This window comes from Marmota flaviventris, chromosome 3 (assembly GCF_047511675.1).
Source record: "Marmota flaviventris isolate mMarFla1 chromosome 3, mMarFla1.hap1, whole genome shotgun sequence".
Classification (NCBI taxonomy): Eukaryota; Metazoa; Chordata; class Mammalia; order Rodentia; family Sciuridae; genus Marmota; species Marmota flaviventris.
In genome coordinates this window covers 66,372,120-66,389,782 of record NC_092500.1, presented here as the reverse complement: position 1 = coordinate 66,389,782, position 17,663 = coordinate 66,372,120, and the positions used below count along the sequence as shown (strand labels likewise).

General features: G+C 36.9%; 1 protein-coding gene and 1 pseudogene across 1 annotated transcript in view; both read right to left on the bottom strand.

The window, feature by feature from the left end:
• Fam186a (family with sequence similarity 186 member A) overlaps positions 1-17,663 on the bottom strand; it is a 63,092-nt gene that overhangs the window by 26,772 nt on the left and 18,657 nt on the right. The window contains exons 2-4 of the mRNA XM_071609281.1: positions 11,971-12,193; positions 10,547-10,717; positions 2-2,565 (exon numbers count right to left, since the gene is read on the bottom strand). Coding sequence (XP_071465382.1) covers positions 2-2,565; positions 10,547-10,717; positions 11,971-12,193 — 2,958 coding nt within the window. The remainder of the gene's footprint in view (position 1; positions 2,566-10,546; positions 10,718-11,970; positions 12,194-17,663) is intronic.
• LOC114104074 (RING finger protein 11-like) lies at positions 15,130-16,292 on the bottom strand (annotated as a pseudogene).

Here is a 17,663-nt window from a genome sequence, read left to right as displayed (position 1 = left end):
CCTGTTTAGGGGTGAGAATGATCCCCTGGATCTGGGCCTGCTCTTGAGTCAGAGTGATGCCCAGTGCCTGTGCCTGCTCAGAGGTGAGAGTGATCCCTTGGGCTTGGGCTTGCTCAGGGGTGAGAGTTATCCCTAGCGCCTGTGCTTGCTCAGGACTGAGAGTGATGTACTCTGTGAGAGACTCTTCAGAAGCAGGAAGGGTGCTGTTTAGGGAGGAACATGTTGAGGTGGGAGGAGTGACTGGTATGGGACTCTGTCCTGCAGGAAGACTCTCTACTGTCTCAAGATTCTTTTGGATCTTTTGTTCTTCATATAGCTGAGATTCATGTTTCAATGTTCTCCTCCTTCTGGAATATGTCACTGGTCTTTGGATGGCCATTTCTGTTGGTTCTACAGATTTTTTCTTCTCAGTCTTATCCTTTTCTTTGAACTGCCTCTGCCTTTTGAAGTCTTCTGTCCCTCTGCTCTGCTTCTTGTCTTTCTCCCCTGTAATTACCAGATCTTGAATCTGCCCCATCATCTCTTCACTCTTCTTCTCCAAGGGCACCATTCGCTCTTTCGTCGTTTTCTTCCATACTTCCGACTGCTGCTGTTTGGATTGCTGCTGCACTTCTTTGTCCCTTTTCCTTTGATTTTCTTTCCCATCTTGCTCAATCCTCTTTTGAGTCCTCTGTTTTTTTCGTTCTTTCCCTACCTCTTCTTCCTGTTTCGGCTTCTGCAGCTCACGCATGCTGGATATTTTTTCTTGATCTTCTGGCAAATATTCCTTCTGCTTCTTTTTATCTTTCTCCTTGTAGTCTTCTCCTTCCAAGATTGTTGGAACATCTCTTTCTAATTCAGTCAATATAATTCGTATTAAATTGTTAATTATTGGGTCTGTGCTCTCATTTTCAAGAATTGAGCTAATCTCAGGTTTTGACTTCTGAAAATCTGGCATAAATGAGACAATCTTTTTTTGTTTCAAAGATTTCTCTTCAACTTGTCCTTCAGTTTTTATATTTTTGTATTTCCTCAAGATTTTAGTCACAGTTTCAGCCACTTTTTGGAAATATTCCTCTGTTTTTGCCTTTATAACTCCTAACTTTTCAACTTCTTCTTTTTTTAATAATTTCTCCTCCTTTAGCACACTCTCTGTACGAAAAGACTTTCCTATGTTATCAATTTTCTCTTTTAGGAAAGCCAGTATGGCTTTTTGAAATAATTCTAGGTTATCCTGTTCACTTTTGCCATCTGGACTTCCTAAATCCTCTTTAGCCATCTTGACCTTTGAGTGTGATTTAACAAGTAGTTGAGCCTGGGTTTGTTTGATAAAGGATAACAGTTCTTTCTCTTCTATTATTCCTTCTTTGCTTGTGGTCTGTCCTGGAAGGATTTGGTGTTTCTTTCCCTTTTTTTCAACTTTCTGGGGCTCAGAGGTGAAATCACTCTTAAACTGGATTGCCTCTGTTGATCTACTCATTTTGCTTTTGATCTCTTTGCCCACTGACTCACTAGAGGAGTATGATTTTATCTCTGAGGAAATTGGGCCTTTTTCAAGTTCTTGTTCAGGTCTGACCTTTCTGAATTGTTCCCCTGTACTCCTTGTTCCACTTCTGTCACCTTGGCTATTTGTTTCAGTAGAAGAGAAATGTTTGCTTTTTGTTTCAACAGATGGCTTTGATTTGCCTTGAGAAAAGGGTTTTCTTTCTTTTTTCTTTTTTTCCAGTGCTTCTAGCTCAAATCGTTGACGAGGTTTGTCCTCTGAGACTTTCTGTTCACCTTTACCATCAATCAGATTTAATTCAGAGGCCTCACGTGAGTACCTTCTTTTCTGTGATTCATGATAGTCAGTTTCATCTTTTTGATGGTCATCACCTTTCTTCAGTGATATATCATCTCCAGTAGTATCTTCATCAGGCTGTTCACTTAGCTCTGGGGTTGCTTCAGCTTGGGCTGTATATGAAAGAGCTGCCTCCCACTTTTTCCCAGTGCCTTTGGTTCCTTTTCTTTGGGATTCATCTAAAATATTTTCAAATTCTTTGCTTAAAATACTGTCCACAGTGTCCTCTATGTCATCAGCTTTGGTCGTGGATGACTGTTCAGATAATACTTTTAAGGCTGAAGATGTGGACAATGATGTGTACAGTTGTTGTCCAATAATAGCTTTGGATTTAATAAGTTGTTCAAATTTTTCTTCTATATCTTTAAGTCTCTGCTGAAGCATTTCATTTTGTTCACTGAGACTGTATATTATTTTCTGAGAGCGCTCTTTTTCTGCTTCTCTTGTTTCATTTTCGTACATACTGCCAACTGGGAAGTCAATGGCAGCCTTTAAATTGTCACTTAGTATACACAAGGCTTTAGAAAGGTTGACTATTGTTGATGATATATATTTAATAGCACTGTTTTCCAATTTATTGAACATTGTTGTGCCTATGAGTTCCTGTAGCATATCTTGAATTTCTGAAACCTTCATATTTGTTGCAAATTGATCGCTAATCATCTGATCTGGTTTTAAGGCATGGGCTGTCGCAGGTCGTTTTACAACTCTATCTTTCCAAGATTTCCACAGAGTACTTCTAGATTCTGGAAGAATAAATACAACACAAAACAATGAAATTGCATTTCTCCTTTAATTGTGCTCTATTAATGTTTAAGCTTAAAGAATTTAGCCTAAATTGGTTCAGGGTTGTGGCTCAGTGGTAATTAAAAAAATAATTTAGCCTAAATTAATGGACAATGATAGGATAAATATTCCTCAGAAAGCGTTAGCTCCAAAATACAGCAATATTGTTTCAGAAAGATTTTTTTTTTCCACAATCACCTAGAAATTCTACTTCCAGGGTGTGAAATATTAATTCTGTTGTGACCTCAACTTACTTTCAGTTACAACTTTGGAATTAGATAAAATATAAACTGAAACTTTTTTCTGGCTTTGGTTATGCTTAGTTCTTTTTTCTTTCTCTCTTTTATTTTTTATTTTTTTGGTGGTCCTAGGAGATTGAAGCCAGGGGTGCTCTATTACTGATATACACCCCTAGTCCAGAAGTAAGAGTGATCCCTTGTGATTGAATTTGTAATCTTCCTGCATTCAGCCTCCCAAGTTGTCAGTATTCCAGGAGTGTGCCACCTCACCAGGCAGAACTAGTAGCAAGTTCTGTTATTACAGGGCTGGAGTCTTCTGGGAAAGTGAGGCAAACTCCCCATTCATACTAATTTTTGCACTCAAGTCAGGAAGATTTCATACATGTCACTCAGAGTAAAAGGGATGGGAAAGGAGAAAAGGGGACACTCTCAAGGAAGAGTATGGGTATTCTCAGAGAGGAGAGGGACTCCATTTTCTTTCTTGGGTTCTGTCTTTATTTTACCTTTTCTGAATCAAAGCTAAATTTGTTTCTTTTTTTTTTTTTTTTAGTTGTAGATGAACACAATGTCTTTATTTATTTATTTTTATGTGGTGCTGGGGATTGAACCCAGTGCTTCCCACATGATAGGCAAGTGCTCTACCACTGAGTCACATCCCCAGGCCCCTAACTTTAATTCTTTCAAAGGGCCATAAATCAACTGACAAACATTGAAGGAATTTCCAGAATGACTCAGTGATAAACTCAACAAAAATTTTCCCCTAAAAGCCATGATAAAACTGGACAAAGGTGTAAAAACAATCATTTTTGGACTTTATAAATTGACCAAAGATATACAACAAATTGAGATGCATTTATTCAAGAAAAAAAAAAAGTGGTGGTTTGGTAACCTGGAGCTGCTTCCATCCCCAACCACCCCAACCCCAGATCCATGGCCTCAAGTTCTACCAGAGTCAGGCCTACTGTGAGGACCAACAGCTCTACTGTCTAAGGGGATGACTTGATTTGAAGCTAAGGATCAGGTGGGAACAATGGCGGGTGATTGTCAAGCAATCCTTAAACTATACACAAATTTATTTGCAGAGAAGAGGGCTTATTGGGTCAGTGATTAGCAGATAATTTATTAACCAATAAGCTATACTGACCCAAGGATAACCATAGGAATTTGGGCTTAAAAAGACAAAGAAAGGAGCAACAAAGAAGAACTGAGGGACTGGGGCTGTAGCTCAGTGGCAGCTAGGTTCAATCCTCAACACCACGTTAAAAAAATAAATAAAACAAAGTTATAAAAATACATATTTAAAAATAAATAGGTAAATAAATAAAAAGAACTAACTAGAGATGTTAGTGACTTCACATTGTGAGAGAGAGAGAGACTCCATAGAAGTAGTCCAAGCAAAAGTCACTAAAACATAAAACAAAGCAGCAATAACAAACCCTGGAATGGTAGGAGAATTAGAACCTAGAATTGCTACAATGTAATATCTAAAACACCTAGTTGTCAACATAAAAAAAAAAAAAAAAAAAGGAAAAGAAAATGCAAAGAAAAAGGAAACTGTGACATGTATAAAGGGGAAAAAAAGGGTCAATTAAAATTGTCTCTGAGAGGGCCCAGATGCTGGACTTACCACAAAAAAAAAAAAAAAAAAGACTTCAGAAAAAGCAATTATAGGGCTGGGGATATGGCTGGGCTGGGGATGTGGCTCAAGCGGTAGCGCGCTCGCCTGGCATGTGTGCGGCCCGGGTGTTCGATCCTCAGCACCACATACAAATAAAGATGTTGTGCCCGCCGAAAAAAACTAAAAAATAAAAAAAAGAAAAGAAAAAGCAATTATAAATTTATGCAAAGAGTTTAGGAAACCATATTTAAAATAAAAGGAAAATATGGTAATAATTCTCATCAAATAAAGCATATCAATAAAGATATGGATTTCTCAGTGACACACATCTATAATCCCAGCAACTCAGGAGGCTGAGGCAGGAGGATTTCAATTTTGAGGCTATTGAGACTCTATCACAAAATAAAAAATAAAAAGGCCTCTTTTGTAGCTCAGTAGTAAAGCACCCCAGGTTCAATCCCCAGTACCGCAAAAATAAGTAAATGAAAATTTGAAAACCAAGTGAAAAATTTGGAGTTAAAAAGTACACTATTGGGGCTGGGGCTGGGGCTCGGCAGTAGCACACTTGCCTGGCATGTGTGAGGCACTGGGTTCGATTCTCAGCACCACATATAAGTAAATAAAATAAAGGTATTGTTTAAAAAATAAAATCTACACAATTAGCTGGGCATGGTGGTACATACCTGTAATTCCAGCGACTCATGAGGCTGAGATGGGAGGACCACAAGTTCAACCTTAGCAACTTAGCAAGACCCTCTTGCTAAGTCTCAAAATTAAAAATAAAAAGGGCTGGGGATATAGCTCAGTGATAAAATGCCCCTGGGGTTCAATCCCCCACCCCAAAAAAAAAGTACATAACTAAAATTAAAAATCACCAAAACATCTCAAAAGCATATTTGAGCTGACAGAAGAAAAAATATTCAGCAAATATAATGCTTGACTAATTGAGATAATCCAATATGAAAGGCAGAGAAGAAAAAGAATGAAGTGACCAAAGCCACAGGGACTTGTGGGACACTATCTATTCAGGTTGCTATTAAAAATTACAAACTGGGGGGCTGGGGATGTGGCTCAAGCGGTAGAGCACGCGCTCGCCTGGCATGCTTGCGGCCCGGGTTCTATCCTTAGTACCACATACAAACAAAGATGTTGTGTCCGCCGAAAACTAAAAAATAAATATTAAAAAAAAAAACATTCTCTCTCTCTCTCTCTCTCTCTCTCTCTCTCTCTTTTTAAAAAAATTACAAACTGGGTAGCTTATAACAACAGAAATGTATTTCTCAAAGTTCTGGAGGCCCGGAAGTCCATGCTCAAGTAAGAGTCGGTGTCTGTTAACAGCCTACTTCCTTATAGACAACTGCATTTTCACAACAACTTCACATGGTGAAAGAGGTAAAGGATCTCTCCTGAGCCTCTTTTGTAGGTTACTTATCCCATTCACAACCCTCTGACTCAGTCACTACCAAAGGCCCCACCTTCTACTACTATCGTCTTGGGGGTTAAATTCCAGTGTAAGAATTTTGGAGGGACACAAATATTCAGACTATAGGGGTAACCATCAAGCATACCAATGTACAAGTAACAGAAGTTCCAGAAGAAGAGGAGAGGAAAGTCACAGAAAAGAATTTTAAAAATTAAAAAGACAAAATCATCTCACAGTTGACGAAAAATATTTAATCTCCTAATTCAAGAAGCTCAGTGAACTCCTAAATAGGGTAACATATCTACATACCTCATACTCAAACTGTTGAAAGTCAAAGAGAAAATATTTAAACCAGAAAGAGAAAAAATTACTTATTCCCATCAAGGGAGACATATGAACTACAAAAGAACCACAGTAAATTTAGCAACTCACTTTTTATCAGACATAGTGGAGGCCAAAAGGCAGTAGAGTGACATGTTGAAAATGATGAAAGAAAAAGACTTAGCCAAGAATTCTACAGCTAGTAAAACTATTCTTCAAATAATGAAAATAAGAGCCAGGTGTGATGGTACATGTCTGGAACCCTGCATCCCAGCAACTCAGAAGGCTGAGGAAGGAGGATTACAAGTTTGAGGCCAGTCACAGTAACTTAGCCAGACTCTATCTCAAAATAAAAAGGGCTGGGACTATAATTCAGTGATAGAGCATCTCTGGGTTCAATCCCTAGTAACACATAGATATACGTACACACATAATAATAATAGTAAGAAACAAGATATACAGACAATATAATAAACATGGAAAGATATTCAACATCATGTTGAATTGCAAATTACAAAGAAAATTGGGAATTGCTTCTTGCTATAATGTGAGATGATATAATGTTTATGTGATAAGATGAAGGAAGGTGATGACTAAGCATATCATTCACTGTAACTTTTGCAGTTTGATGTATGAGAGCAAAACTAGCGTGAATTTTTTTCTTTTATCATGATTCATAGATAGAAGATTCATTATTATATAGATCTTAGCAACCTCAGCATGTAATTATTATTCTTTCCTGACTAATTCAAGAACCTTGACCTTTTCACTTAAAGGAAAAATACTTTATAGCTTCTCTTTGGCATATCCAAATTACCAGCATCAATTCCATTGTACTTTGAGGATGATGATGATGATGATGATGATTAAGCAAACATGACCTAAATAGGCTCAGTATTAAGTAAAATGAGGGTTACTTTAACCTAAGCACTATGATACTGTGACTTCAGTATGATTACCAACTAGGTGACCAAGTGACTTATGGGTGGATATATAGCAGAGATAAAGGGATGAGTTACAAAAGTAACTGAAACAGCAAAGAGCAAAGCTACAGAGAAGTGGGATTATTGTATACGGCAATACCTAGAGCAAACACTAAGGAAATTACTCCAAAGGAAGAGTAAAAGAGTGGAAATAAATTGTTGTGTAAAAATTATCTGTTGAACACAGAAGGTGATAAATGAATAGAGGAACAATGTTTGGCATGGTGGTATATATCTATAATCCCAGCGTCTTAGGAGAATGAGGTAGGAAGATCAAAACTCAAAGCCAGCCTGGGCAATTTTTTTTTTTTTTTTTTTTTTAGAGAGAGAGAGAGAGAGAGAATTTTTTAATATTTATTTTTTAGTTATCGGCAGATACAACATCTTTTGTTTTGTATGTGGTGCTGAGGATCGAACCTGGGCCACACGCATGCCAGGTGAGCACGCTACCGCTTGAGCCACGTCCCCAGCCCAGCCTGGGCAATTTAAGAAGGTCCTCTCTCAAAATAAAAACTAAAAACGTCTGGGGATGTAGCTCAGTAGTAAAACATCCCTGGATTCAATCCCCAGTACTGCAAAAAATAAAAATAAAAAAAGAATAGTCAGAAAAACAGCAAAATGGCACAAATTCAACCACATCAACAATTACATCAAATATGAATGTTTTAGATATTCCAAAAATCAGAGATTATCAGATGTATTAAAAGAAAAAAGTCCCACAAAATCTAACTACAAATGACACACTTTGGGTCTAAGGACACAAAAAGGTTGAAAGTTAAATGATAGAAAGTTAAATGTGGGGCTAGGGTTGTGGCTGTGTGGTAGAGCGCTTGCCTTGCGCAGGGGAGGCACAGGGCTCGATCCTCAGCACAATATCAAAAAATAAAATAAAGCTGTTGTGTCCATCTACAACTAAAATATTTTTTAAAAAAGGAAGAAAGAAACAGGATTTAAAACAACAAGAAGATAGTTAAATGTGCTTTGGGCATAGTAATCACCTAGAAGCTGAAGAGACTATTCTTATATGAAATGAAAAAGACTTTAAGACAAAAGAAAAATGATTGTAAAGACAAGGAACACATTTTATAACAATAAAGGGCCAATTCCTCAGGAAGCTGCCCAAATTATAAACATATATGAACATAACAACTGAGCCCCCAAATACATGAAACAAAAACTGACAAAATTAACAGGAAAAACAGGCGACTATTGAGTAGGAGAGTTCAATATCCCATTCTTATTCTTTTTTAATATTTATTTTTTAGTTTTAAAAATATTTTTAAAAAATATTTATTTTTTAGTTTTACGGCGGACACAACATCTTTATTTGTATGTGGTACTGAGGATCGAACCCTGGCCGCACACATGCCAGGCGAGCGCACTACCGCTTGAGCCACATCCCCAGCCCAATATCCGATTCTTAATAATGGATAGAATAGGGGCTGGGGTTGTGGCTCAGCGGTAGAGTGCTCACTAGCATGTATAAGGCACTGGGTTTGATCCTCAGCCCCACATAAAAATTAAAAAATAAAATAAAGGTACTGTGTCCATCTACACCTAAAAAAATAAACAAATGATAATGGATAGAACAATTAGAAAATCAGTCAGAGAAGATTTGAACAATAATATAAACCAACTTTGGAAAACCCTGCCCCACAACAGAGTATATTTTCTTTTCAAGTACACATGGAACATTCTCCAGGAGAGACAATGTGTTAGACTAGAAAACAAGTCTCAATATTTAAAAGGGAGGGCTGGGGTTGTGGCTTAGTGGCAGAGTGCTTGCCTAGCATGCATGAGGCACTGGGTTCAATTCCCAGCACTGCACATAAATAAATAAAATAAAGGCTGTTGACAGATTTAAAAAAAAAAAATATATATATATATATATATATATATATATATATAGTAATTGCTTTGTTAAAAAATTATGTGTGTGTGTATGTGTGTGTGTGTGTGTGTGTGTGTGTGTGTGTGTATATATATATATATATATATATATATATATATATATATAATTGAAATTATACAACCAGAGAGAGAGAGAGAGGAAGGGAGGGAGGGAAAGAAATTATAAAATTCAATAATGAATGTGGGCAAGTCTATTATTTGAACATTACACATTGTTTATGTGTGTGGAAACATCACATGGTACTCTTTAACCATTTAATATTTATCAGTTAAAAATAAACTGTGAAAAAGGGCAATCGTTTAAATAGGCATGTCACCAAAAAAAAAGGTATAAGAATGGCTAATAAGCATATAAAAAGATGTTCAACATAATTAGTTGTTAAAGGAAATACAAACTATGAGATGCCACTTCATATCTACTTCTAGAATGCTATAATAAAAAAAGACAGACAAGGGCTGGGGTTGTAGCTCAGTAGTAAAGCATTTGCCTAGCACATGTGAGGCACTGGGTTTGATCCTCAGCACCACATAAAAATAAATAAATGAATAAATAAAGGTATTGTGTCTATCTGCAACTAAAAATAATTTTTTAAAAAGATAGACAATAGCAAGTGTTGGGGATATAGAGAAACTCTCATACATTGCTGGTGGGAATGTTTGGAAAACAATTGAATTTACCTCATGACTCAGCCATTTTAGTCTTAGGGTATGTACACAAAATAAATGCCTACACAAAAACTTGTTTGTGTGTTTTGGGCAGCGTTATTCAAAAAAGCCATTAACAAACCAAATGTCTATCAACTGGTGAATGGAGCAACAAAATGTGCTAGGTCACATTGGCAAATGCCTATAATCCCAGTGAGGCTAAGGCAGGAGGATCCCAAGTTCAAGGCCAGCCTTAGCAATTTAGCGAGGCCCTTAGCAACTCAGTGAGACCCTATCCCTAAATAAAATATAAAAAAGAGCTGGGGATGTGGCTCAGTGGTTAAGCACCCCTGGGTTCAATCCCCAGTACCAAAAAAAGAAAGAAAGAAAATGTGCTATATCCAAAAAACCATATACAATCAGCAATAGAAGAGACTATCAATAAGCCCTGAAACATGGCTTTTCAGCATTATGCTAATTGAAAGCATAAAATACCACATACTAATAATTCTGTTCATATGAAATATCCAGGAAAAACAAATTTATTGAGAGGGAAAGTAGATTAGTGGTTGTCTGGTACTGTGGTTGGAAATGAGATTAGACTACAAATGAACACAAAGGATCTTTTTGGGATAATAGAAATGTTCTAAAATTGGATCATGGTAATCACTGCACAACTATGTATATTTACTGAAAATAATTATGCAATTATGAATTTTACAGTATGAAATTACACCTCAATAAAGCTGTGTTTTCAAAAAAAGTCAAATTCTATTTCCAAAGTCACTAAAGTACCCTTACGTGTTCTATTCTTTTGTTTCCTCCTTTCTTCAAGAAAAATTATACTGATTCTATGCAGTGTCTTGACATTGTTCTCAATTGCTTTTAGCATTTCTGGTAACATCTGCATTTGTGCTATCCAGTGGTGATGTTTGTCAATATCCATTGCAGTTATCTCAGACAAAATGCCACCTTGAAGAGAGTAAAAAAGGTTTTTTTGTGCAAAAAAGATAAATAATTATAATTACATGCTCTTGTAATATTAGGTGGCTACTCTATAGTAGTACTTTGAGATATAGTTATTTTGAACTTGTTATTCTTAGCCTTTTCTCTGAAGAAATTATAAAAAACAAAACTTGGAACAGAGGATAAATAGGAACTATTGGATATAAAAATCTGAATCAGGTTATTAAGTGTCCATTTGGAGCTGGGTGTGGTGGTGCACATCTGGAATACCAGTTATTCATGAGGCTGAGTAGCCTCCTGATCACAAGTGCACAGCTGGGCAATTTAGCAAGAACTTGACTCAAAATAAAAATTTTAAAAAGGTCTGGGGATGTAGCTCAGAGGTAGAGCATCCCTGGGTTCAATCCCCAGTACCTATGGAAAAAGAAAAGTGTCTGTCTTAGCTTATTTTCCTGACTCAGGGAAGTAAGTATCTAAAACATGAATGCATTAGTTCTTAACAGCCAAATGAAAGCCTCTTTTTTTTTTTTTTTTGTATTCTTAGCTTATTCATTCTTTAATTCCATCAATGTCTGCTCTGTCATGTATTATTCAAGACTTCAAACTAGGGAAAGGAACAGATGAAAAATAAAAATGAAAATCAGTTATATAAAATGGCAGATACTAATCTTATAAACAAAAATTTAAAAAGAAAAAGGGTAATGTAGAATGCCAGTTGGTAGGAAATGGGGATGGTCAGAGAATACCTCATTTTAAAATGATAGTTAAGCAGGGAATGAGTCATGGCTATTTGGTGGAAAATGTTCAAGGTGAGGGAATAATTAAACATGAGGACACTGGGCAGGAGGATGCTGGTCTTTTTTAATAAAAGTAAGAAAGCTGGTTTTAGTGGGACATACCTTTAATCCCAGCTCTTAGCCTCTTGCGAATTCACAGACTAGCTTGGATAATTTAATGAGATCCTGCCTCAAAATTAACTAAAAAGTGCTCGGTGGTGGAGCGCTTGCCTTGCGTGATCCCAAGGCCCTGGGGTTTAACCCCCAGTACTGCCTTTAAAAAAAAAAAAAAAAAAACCTAAAGAATTTGGAATAGTTAGTAATAAGTGAATAAGCCTGTATTTTTCTTGTGTTGTTCTTACTGGAACAGAGGACTACCATTCTCTGAGTAACATCCTAATCTTTTCTTCTTCAGTCTAATTAATTGCTCAAATTTTACATTTCTTTTCTCTTTTTCATTAACTGTCACTTATAGAAACTTACTCCATTCTTCCAACCAGGCCAGAATGTGGGTAAGGGTTTTTTCTCTAACTTCAATACCCTTCGAATAAGAAGCCACTTTCTCCAAAACTTCGGTTCTTCTTTTTCTCTTATATTCTATGAGAGACTTCCTCCTTTCAGTTAGTGAGGTAAGATCATCAGGAGTATAGCGGGTTATTATCCGTTGCACATTGTTCAGTATGTCAGTCAGCTGCATATTAATTTCCTGTAAGAATAAAAATGAGTAATACATTAATAAATTCTTAGTTTTTAAGATAAGCTTTGATCACTTTTTTTCCTAGCATGCCAGTAACAGTAAATAATAAAGCTGTCCAATTAAAGTCTTGCTAGTTTTATCTTTACTGTTGGTCTCAGATTTTCCCTTTTCAAAAAAATTTTTTTTCTTCATCATCCTAGCAATGTTATGATATAATGGAAAGAGCATTGGATTTGAAGCCCTATTATATCCTAACTTTAATTCCTTACAAGCAATTTTTTTTTTTTTTTTTTTTTTAGTACCTGGGAATGAACCCACTGAACCACAATTCCCAGTGCCTTTTATTTTTTTTTATTTTGAGACAGGGTCTTGTTAAGTTGCTGAGAATGCCCTGGAACTTGCAGCCTCCTGAGCTGCTGGGATTACAGGTATGTGCCACTGCATCTGGCCATATTTGATTATTTTATCAGAAAACTTTTAAGTATATTTGGAGAATTTGGGCATCTGAATCTTTTTCAACTGTAAATTTTATAAAATATATAAATACAGGTCAGGGCTGAGGATGTGGCTCAAGAGGTAGCGCGCTCGCCTGGCATGCGTGTGGCCCGGGTTCGATCCTCAGCACCACATACAAACAAAGATGTTGTGTCTGCCGAAAACTAACAAATAAATATTAAAATTCTCCCCCCCCTCTCTAAAAATAAATAAATAAATAAAAATAAAAATAAATACAGGTCAGATATTTCTGATGAAAAACTATTATTCAATGTGAGATATACTCTAAGTACAAAATACGCAATGGGTTTCAAATGTCTAGAATGAAATCACTTGTATATCTCAATAATTTTTTAGTTATCGATAAACATTTATTTATCTATCTATCTATTTATTTATTTATTTATATGCAGTGCTGAGAAACCCAGTGCCTCACACATGCCAGGCAAGTGCACTACATCTGAGCCACAGCCTCAGCCCCATCAATAATTTTTGTATTGATTAAATGTTGAGTAACATCCTAATCTTTTCATCTTCAGTCTAATTAATTGTTTAAATTTTACGTTTCTCTTCTCTTTTTCATTAACGGTCACTTATAAAAACTTACTCCATTCTTCCAACCAGGCCAGAATGTGGGTAAGGGTTTTTTCTCTGACTTCAATACCCTTATTAAAATTTGGGGCTGGGCAGGGCTGGGGTTACGGCTCAGCGGTAGAACATTCGCCTCTCACGTGTGAGACCCTGGGTTCGATCCTCAGCACCACATAAAAATAAACAAAATAAAGGTATTGTGCCCATGTATAACTAAAAAAATTTTTTTTAAATTGGGGGCTGGGGTTGTGGCTCAGTGGTAGAGTGCTCACCTCGCATATGGAGGGCACTGGGTTTGAACCTCAGCATATTAAAATAAAGGTATTGTGTCCATGTACAATGAAAACAAAATTTTAAAAAATTATTAAAATTTACTCCACATATCTCTTTTTACTATTTATATTATAGTTTATAGGAAATTTAATGTTACATACAGTTAACATTAAATTTCTTCTCAATAGTGTTATTAGTGTATATGATTAACATTAGAAAAAGTAGTCATATCAGTTCATACTTGCATGTCAAAGTGTAAGTATCCCTGTTGTTTCACATTTCTTCCAACACATGATATTATTAGATTTAAAAAGGTTTTTTTGAGCCGGACGCAATGATGCACTACTATAATCCCAGCGCCTCAGGAAGCTGAGGCAGGAGTATCAAAAATTCAAAGCCATCCTTAGCAAAAAGTGAGTCACTAAGCAACTCGGTGAGACCCTGTCTCTAAATAAAATATAAAAAAGGGCTGGGGGGTGTGGTTCAGTGAACAAGGGCCCCTGAGTTCAATCCCCTGTACAAAAAAAAAAGTTTTTTTGCCAAGCTGTTGGATGTGTTATGGTATCTAATTGTAGATTTGATTTTAATTTCTATGATAACTCATGAAATATTAAGAAATGTTACTTATTTTGTGAAAATAAGATTTTTTATATTAAACCCACTTTCCTATAGTTGATTTATTGACACATTAATTCATTTCTTTTTATAGATAAATGATAGTGCATCTCAGCTTGCTTAAAAGCTAGGAGATCACTTTGAATTCTGTTTTCTAACTGTAGCAGGATATAAATAAACTGGTTTTCAAGCATGGAGCCAGCCCTAATGATAATAGTACACTATTTAAAAAGACCTAAGGCAATGAATTCCATTTCCAATGGAAAAAAAAGAACTGTGCAAACAAGTTTAATGTTTTTGTGTCAATGTTATAAAATGTAGCTTTTAATAAAACCTTGACCCAAATGCCAGTAACTTCAGAAAAGAATTTGGGTGGAGAGAAGAAAGTTATTTCATTTAGGAAAAATAACCACTACACAATTTCTGTGTACCGGAGCAATAACAAGATCTAGGGCTGGGGTTGTGGCTCAGTGGCAGAGTTCTTTGCCTAGCACATGTGAGATATTGGGTTCAATCCTCAGCACCACATACAAATAAGCAAAATAAAGATATGAAAAATACAATAATATTAAAAAAAAAGAACTAGGGCTGGGAATGTGGCTCAAGCTGTAGCGCGCTCGCCTGGCATGCACTGGGTGCTGGGTTCAATCCTCAACACCACATAGAAATAAAATAAAGATATTGTGTCCACCTAAAACTAAAAAAAAATATTAAAAAATATCTAAATACAATTATATTTTAAACACCCAGGTAAGACTTTACATAAAAATACCATCCTACTTTTCTCCCTTGTTTCTAAAATATCACATACTTTCCTCAACATCTTCAGCCATCCAGTAATTTTTAGGAAACTTTTGTTCATGATCTTAATTTGTAATCCCTGGCTCTTTGGGGCTCAGTGATAAAAGTTCAAAACCACCAAAAGTGATGGTTCACTTGAAGTTAAACATGAGAGATTGTTTCAGTTAGTCTTAGGAAGAAAGCAGTGCTGCATCAACTGGCTCCATGCAGAAGGAGCACCTGAAGAATCTCATCAAGCAGTCATCTGTACAGTCCAGGTGATAGATGTGCATGTATGACAGAAATCAAATTGGATTCTCATAAACAAAGTTTGTGGTACAGATCACACACTCCTGGATCTTTTTTCTGATATATCTCTTCCTGGGTCATCTACTCCATTAGGCAGATGCTGTGTAAGGCCTACTCTTGTGTGTGTGTTGGGGGGGGGACTCAATCTTATTTATTTATTTTACAGTAGAATGCATTTTGACATATTGTACCCAAATGGAGCACAACATCTCATTCCTCTGGCTGTCCATGGTGCAGAGTCACTCCAGTAGTGTAATCATACATATATATAGGGTAATAATGTCTGTCTCGTTCTATTGTCCTTCCCATCTCCACAACCCTACCCCTTCCTTCACTCCCTTCTACACAAACCAAAGTTCCTTCAGTCTTCCCTATCTCCCCACCCACTATGGATCAGCATCCACTTATCAAAGAAAACATTCAGCTTTTGGTTTGGGGAGATTGGCTTATTTCTCTAGTTCCATCCATTTACCTGCAAATGCCATCATTTCATTCTTCTTTAAGGCTAAGTAGCAGTCCATTGTGTACATGTACCACATTTTCTTTATCCATTCATCTATTTTGAAGGGCATCTAAGTTGGTTCCATAGTTTAGCTATTGTGAATTGAACTGCTATAAACATTAATGTGGCTACATCACTGTAGTATGCTGACTTTAAGTCCTTTGGGTATGAATCAAAGAGTGGGATAGCTGCGTCAAGTGTTGGATCCATTCCAAGTTTTCTGAGGTATCTTCATACTGCTTTTCATAGTGGTGGTGCCAATTTACAATCCCACCAACAATATATGAGTGTATCTTTTCCCCCACCTCCTTGCCAACAGTAAGGCTATTCTTTAAGATACCCTAATTTGTTCTTCAATCAGCTGAGTTGCTAGGTGAGTCTGGCTAGGTGTTAGATGATAAATTAGAACCAGAACTTGTTCCTGACGTGGAAGCATCAGCTTCTGATCTGACTCCCTCCCAACACCAAAGCTAGAGTGCTCAAATTGAGACTCGTGAAGCAGGGAATTATTATCCCAGATGGGGATTTGAGGCAGTTCCTCATATTTTGAGGTTGGGGCATGCAATCTGTGCACTATTCTGACAGTCTTCTCCTTTTATTTTTCTGTTGGGTTATTTTTTTCTTTGATTCACAGGAATTCTTTATATATCCTGTGTTTTGGTATATTCTCTGTTGCTATAACCAAATATCTAAGACTAGATTTTTTTTTTTAAGAGAGAGAGAGAGAGAAAGAGAATTTTTTTAATATTTATTTTTTTGGTTATCGGCAGACACAACATCTTTGTTTGTATGTGGTGCTAAGGATCGAACCCGGGCCGCATGCATGCCAGGCGAGCACGCTACCGCTTGAGCCACATCCCCAGCCCCAAGACTGGATGTTTTAAAAAGAAAATAGGTTTATTTAGCTCAAAGCTTTGGAGATTCAAGAGCATGGTGACAGTGAGTGAGGGCTTTGTGGCCACATCACAACATGGTAGATAGCTTCATGGTGGGAGCTGTGCAAAAGGGCTCACAGGAAGCCATCCAGGACAGTGGCATACATTTGTAATCCCAGTGACTCGGGAGGCTGAGGCATGAGGATTGCAAGTTTGACACCAGCCTCAGCAACTTAGCGAGGTCCTAAGCAATTTAGTGAGACCCTGTCTCAAAACTAAAAATAAACAAATAGTGCTGGGTCTTTGACTCAGTGGTTAAGCCCCCTGCGTTCAATCCCCAGTACCAAAAAGAAAAAAAATAAAGTGGGGGTGGGGGCTAGGAATGTGTCTCAGGGGGTAATGGTGACCCTGCATTAAATCCCCAGTACCAAAAAAAAAAAAAGGCCAGGAAGTCAGAAGAATATAGAGGCCAGACTAAGACTTAACAATCAGGAAGTACTAACTGGGGTCTCTAGAAAAATATATGACTCCCTTTTAAGGGTGTGCCCCAAAGACCTAATTATTTTCCACTAGGCTCTACTTCCTAAAAATTCTATCATTCTATCATGCAGCATGGTATCACAAGCCTGTAATTCTGGCGACTCAAGAGGCTGAAGCAGAAGGATTGCAAGTTCAAGGCCAGCCTCAGCAACTTAGCCAGGGCCTAAACACCTGAGTGAGACCTTGTATCTGAAGAAAAAAGTTAAAAGGACTGGGGATGTAGCTCAGTGGTAAAGCGCCCCTGGGTTCAATGCTCAGCACCCCACCTGAAAATTCTTTAACCTTTCAACATTCCTACACTGATGGCCAAGCTTCCACCATATAAAACTTTGGGGGAAACACTTGAACCATATCCAAATTATATCACCCTGAGGGCTGGGTATGTGGCTCAGCTATAGATTTCTTCCCTAGTAGGCAAGAGGTCCTTTGTTTTAATCCCCAATATCACACAAACAAACAAACAATCAAAAATCTGTATAATATTTTTACTTTCTATATG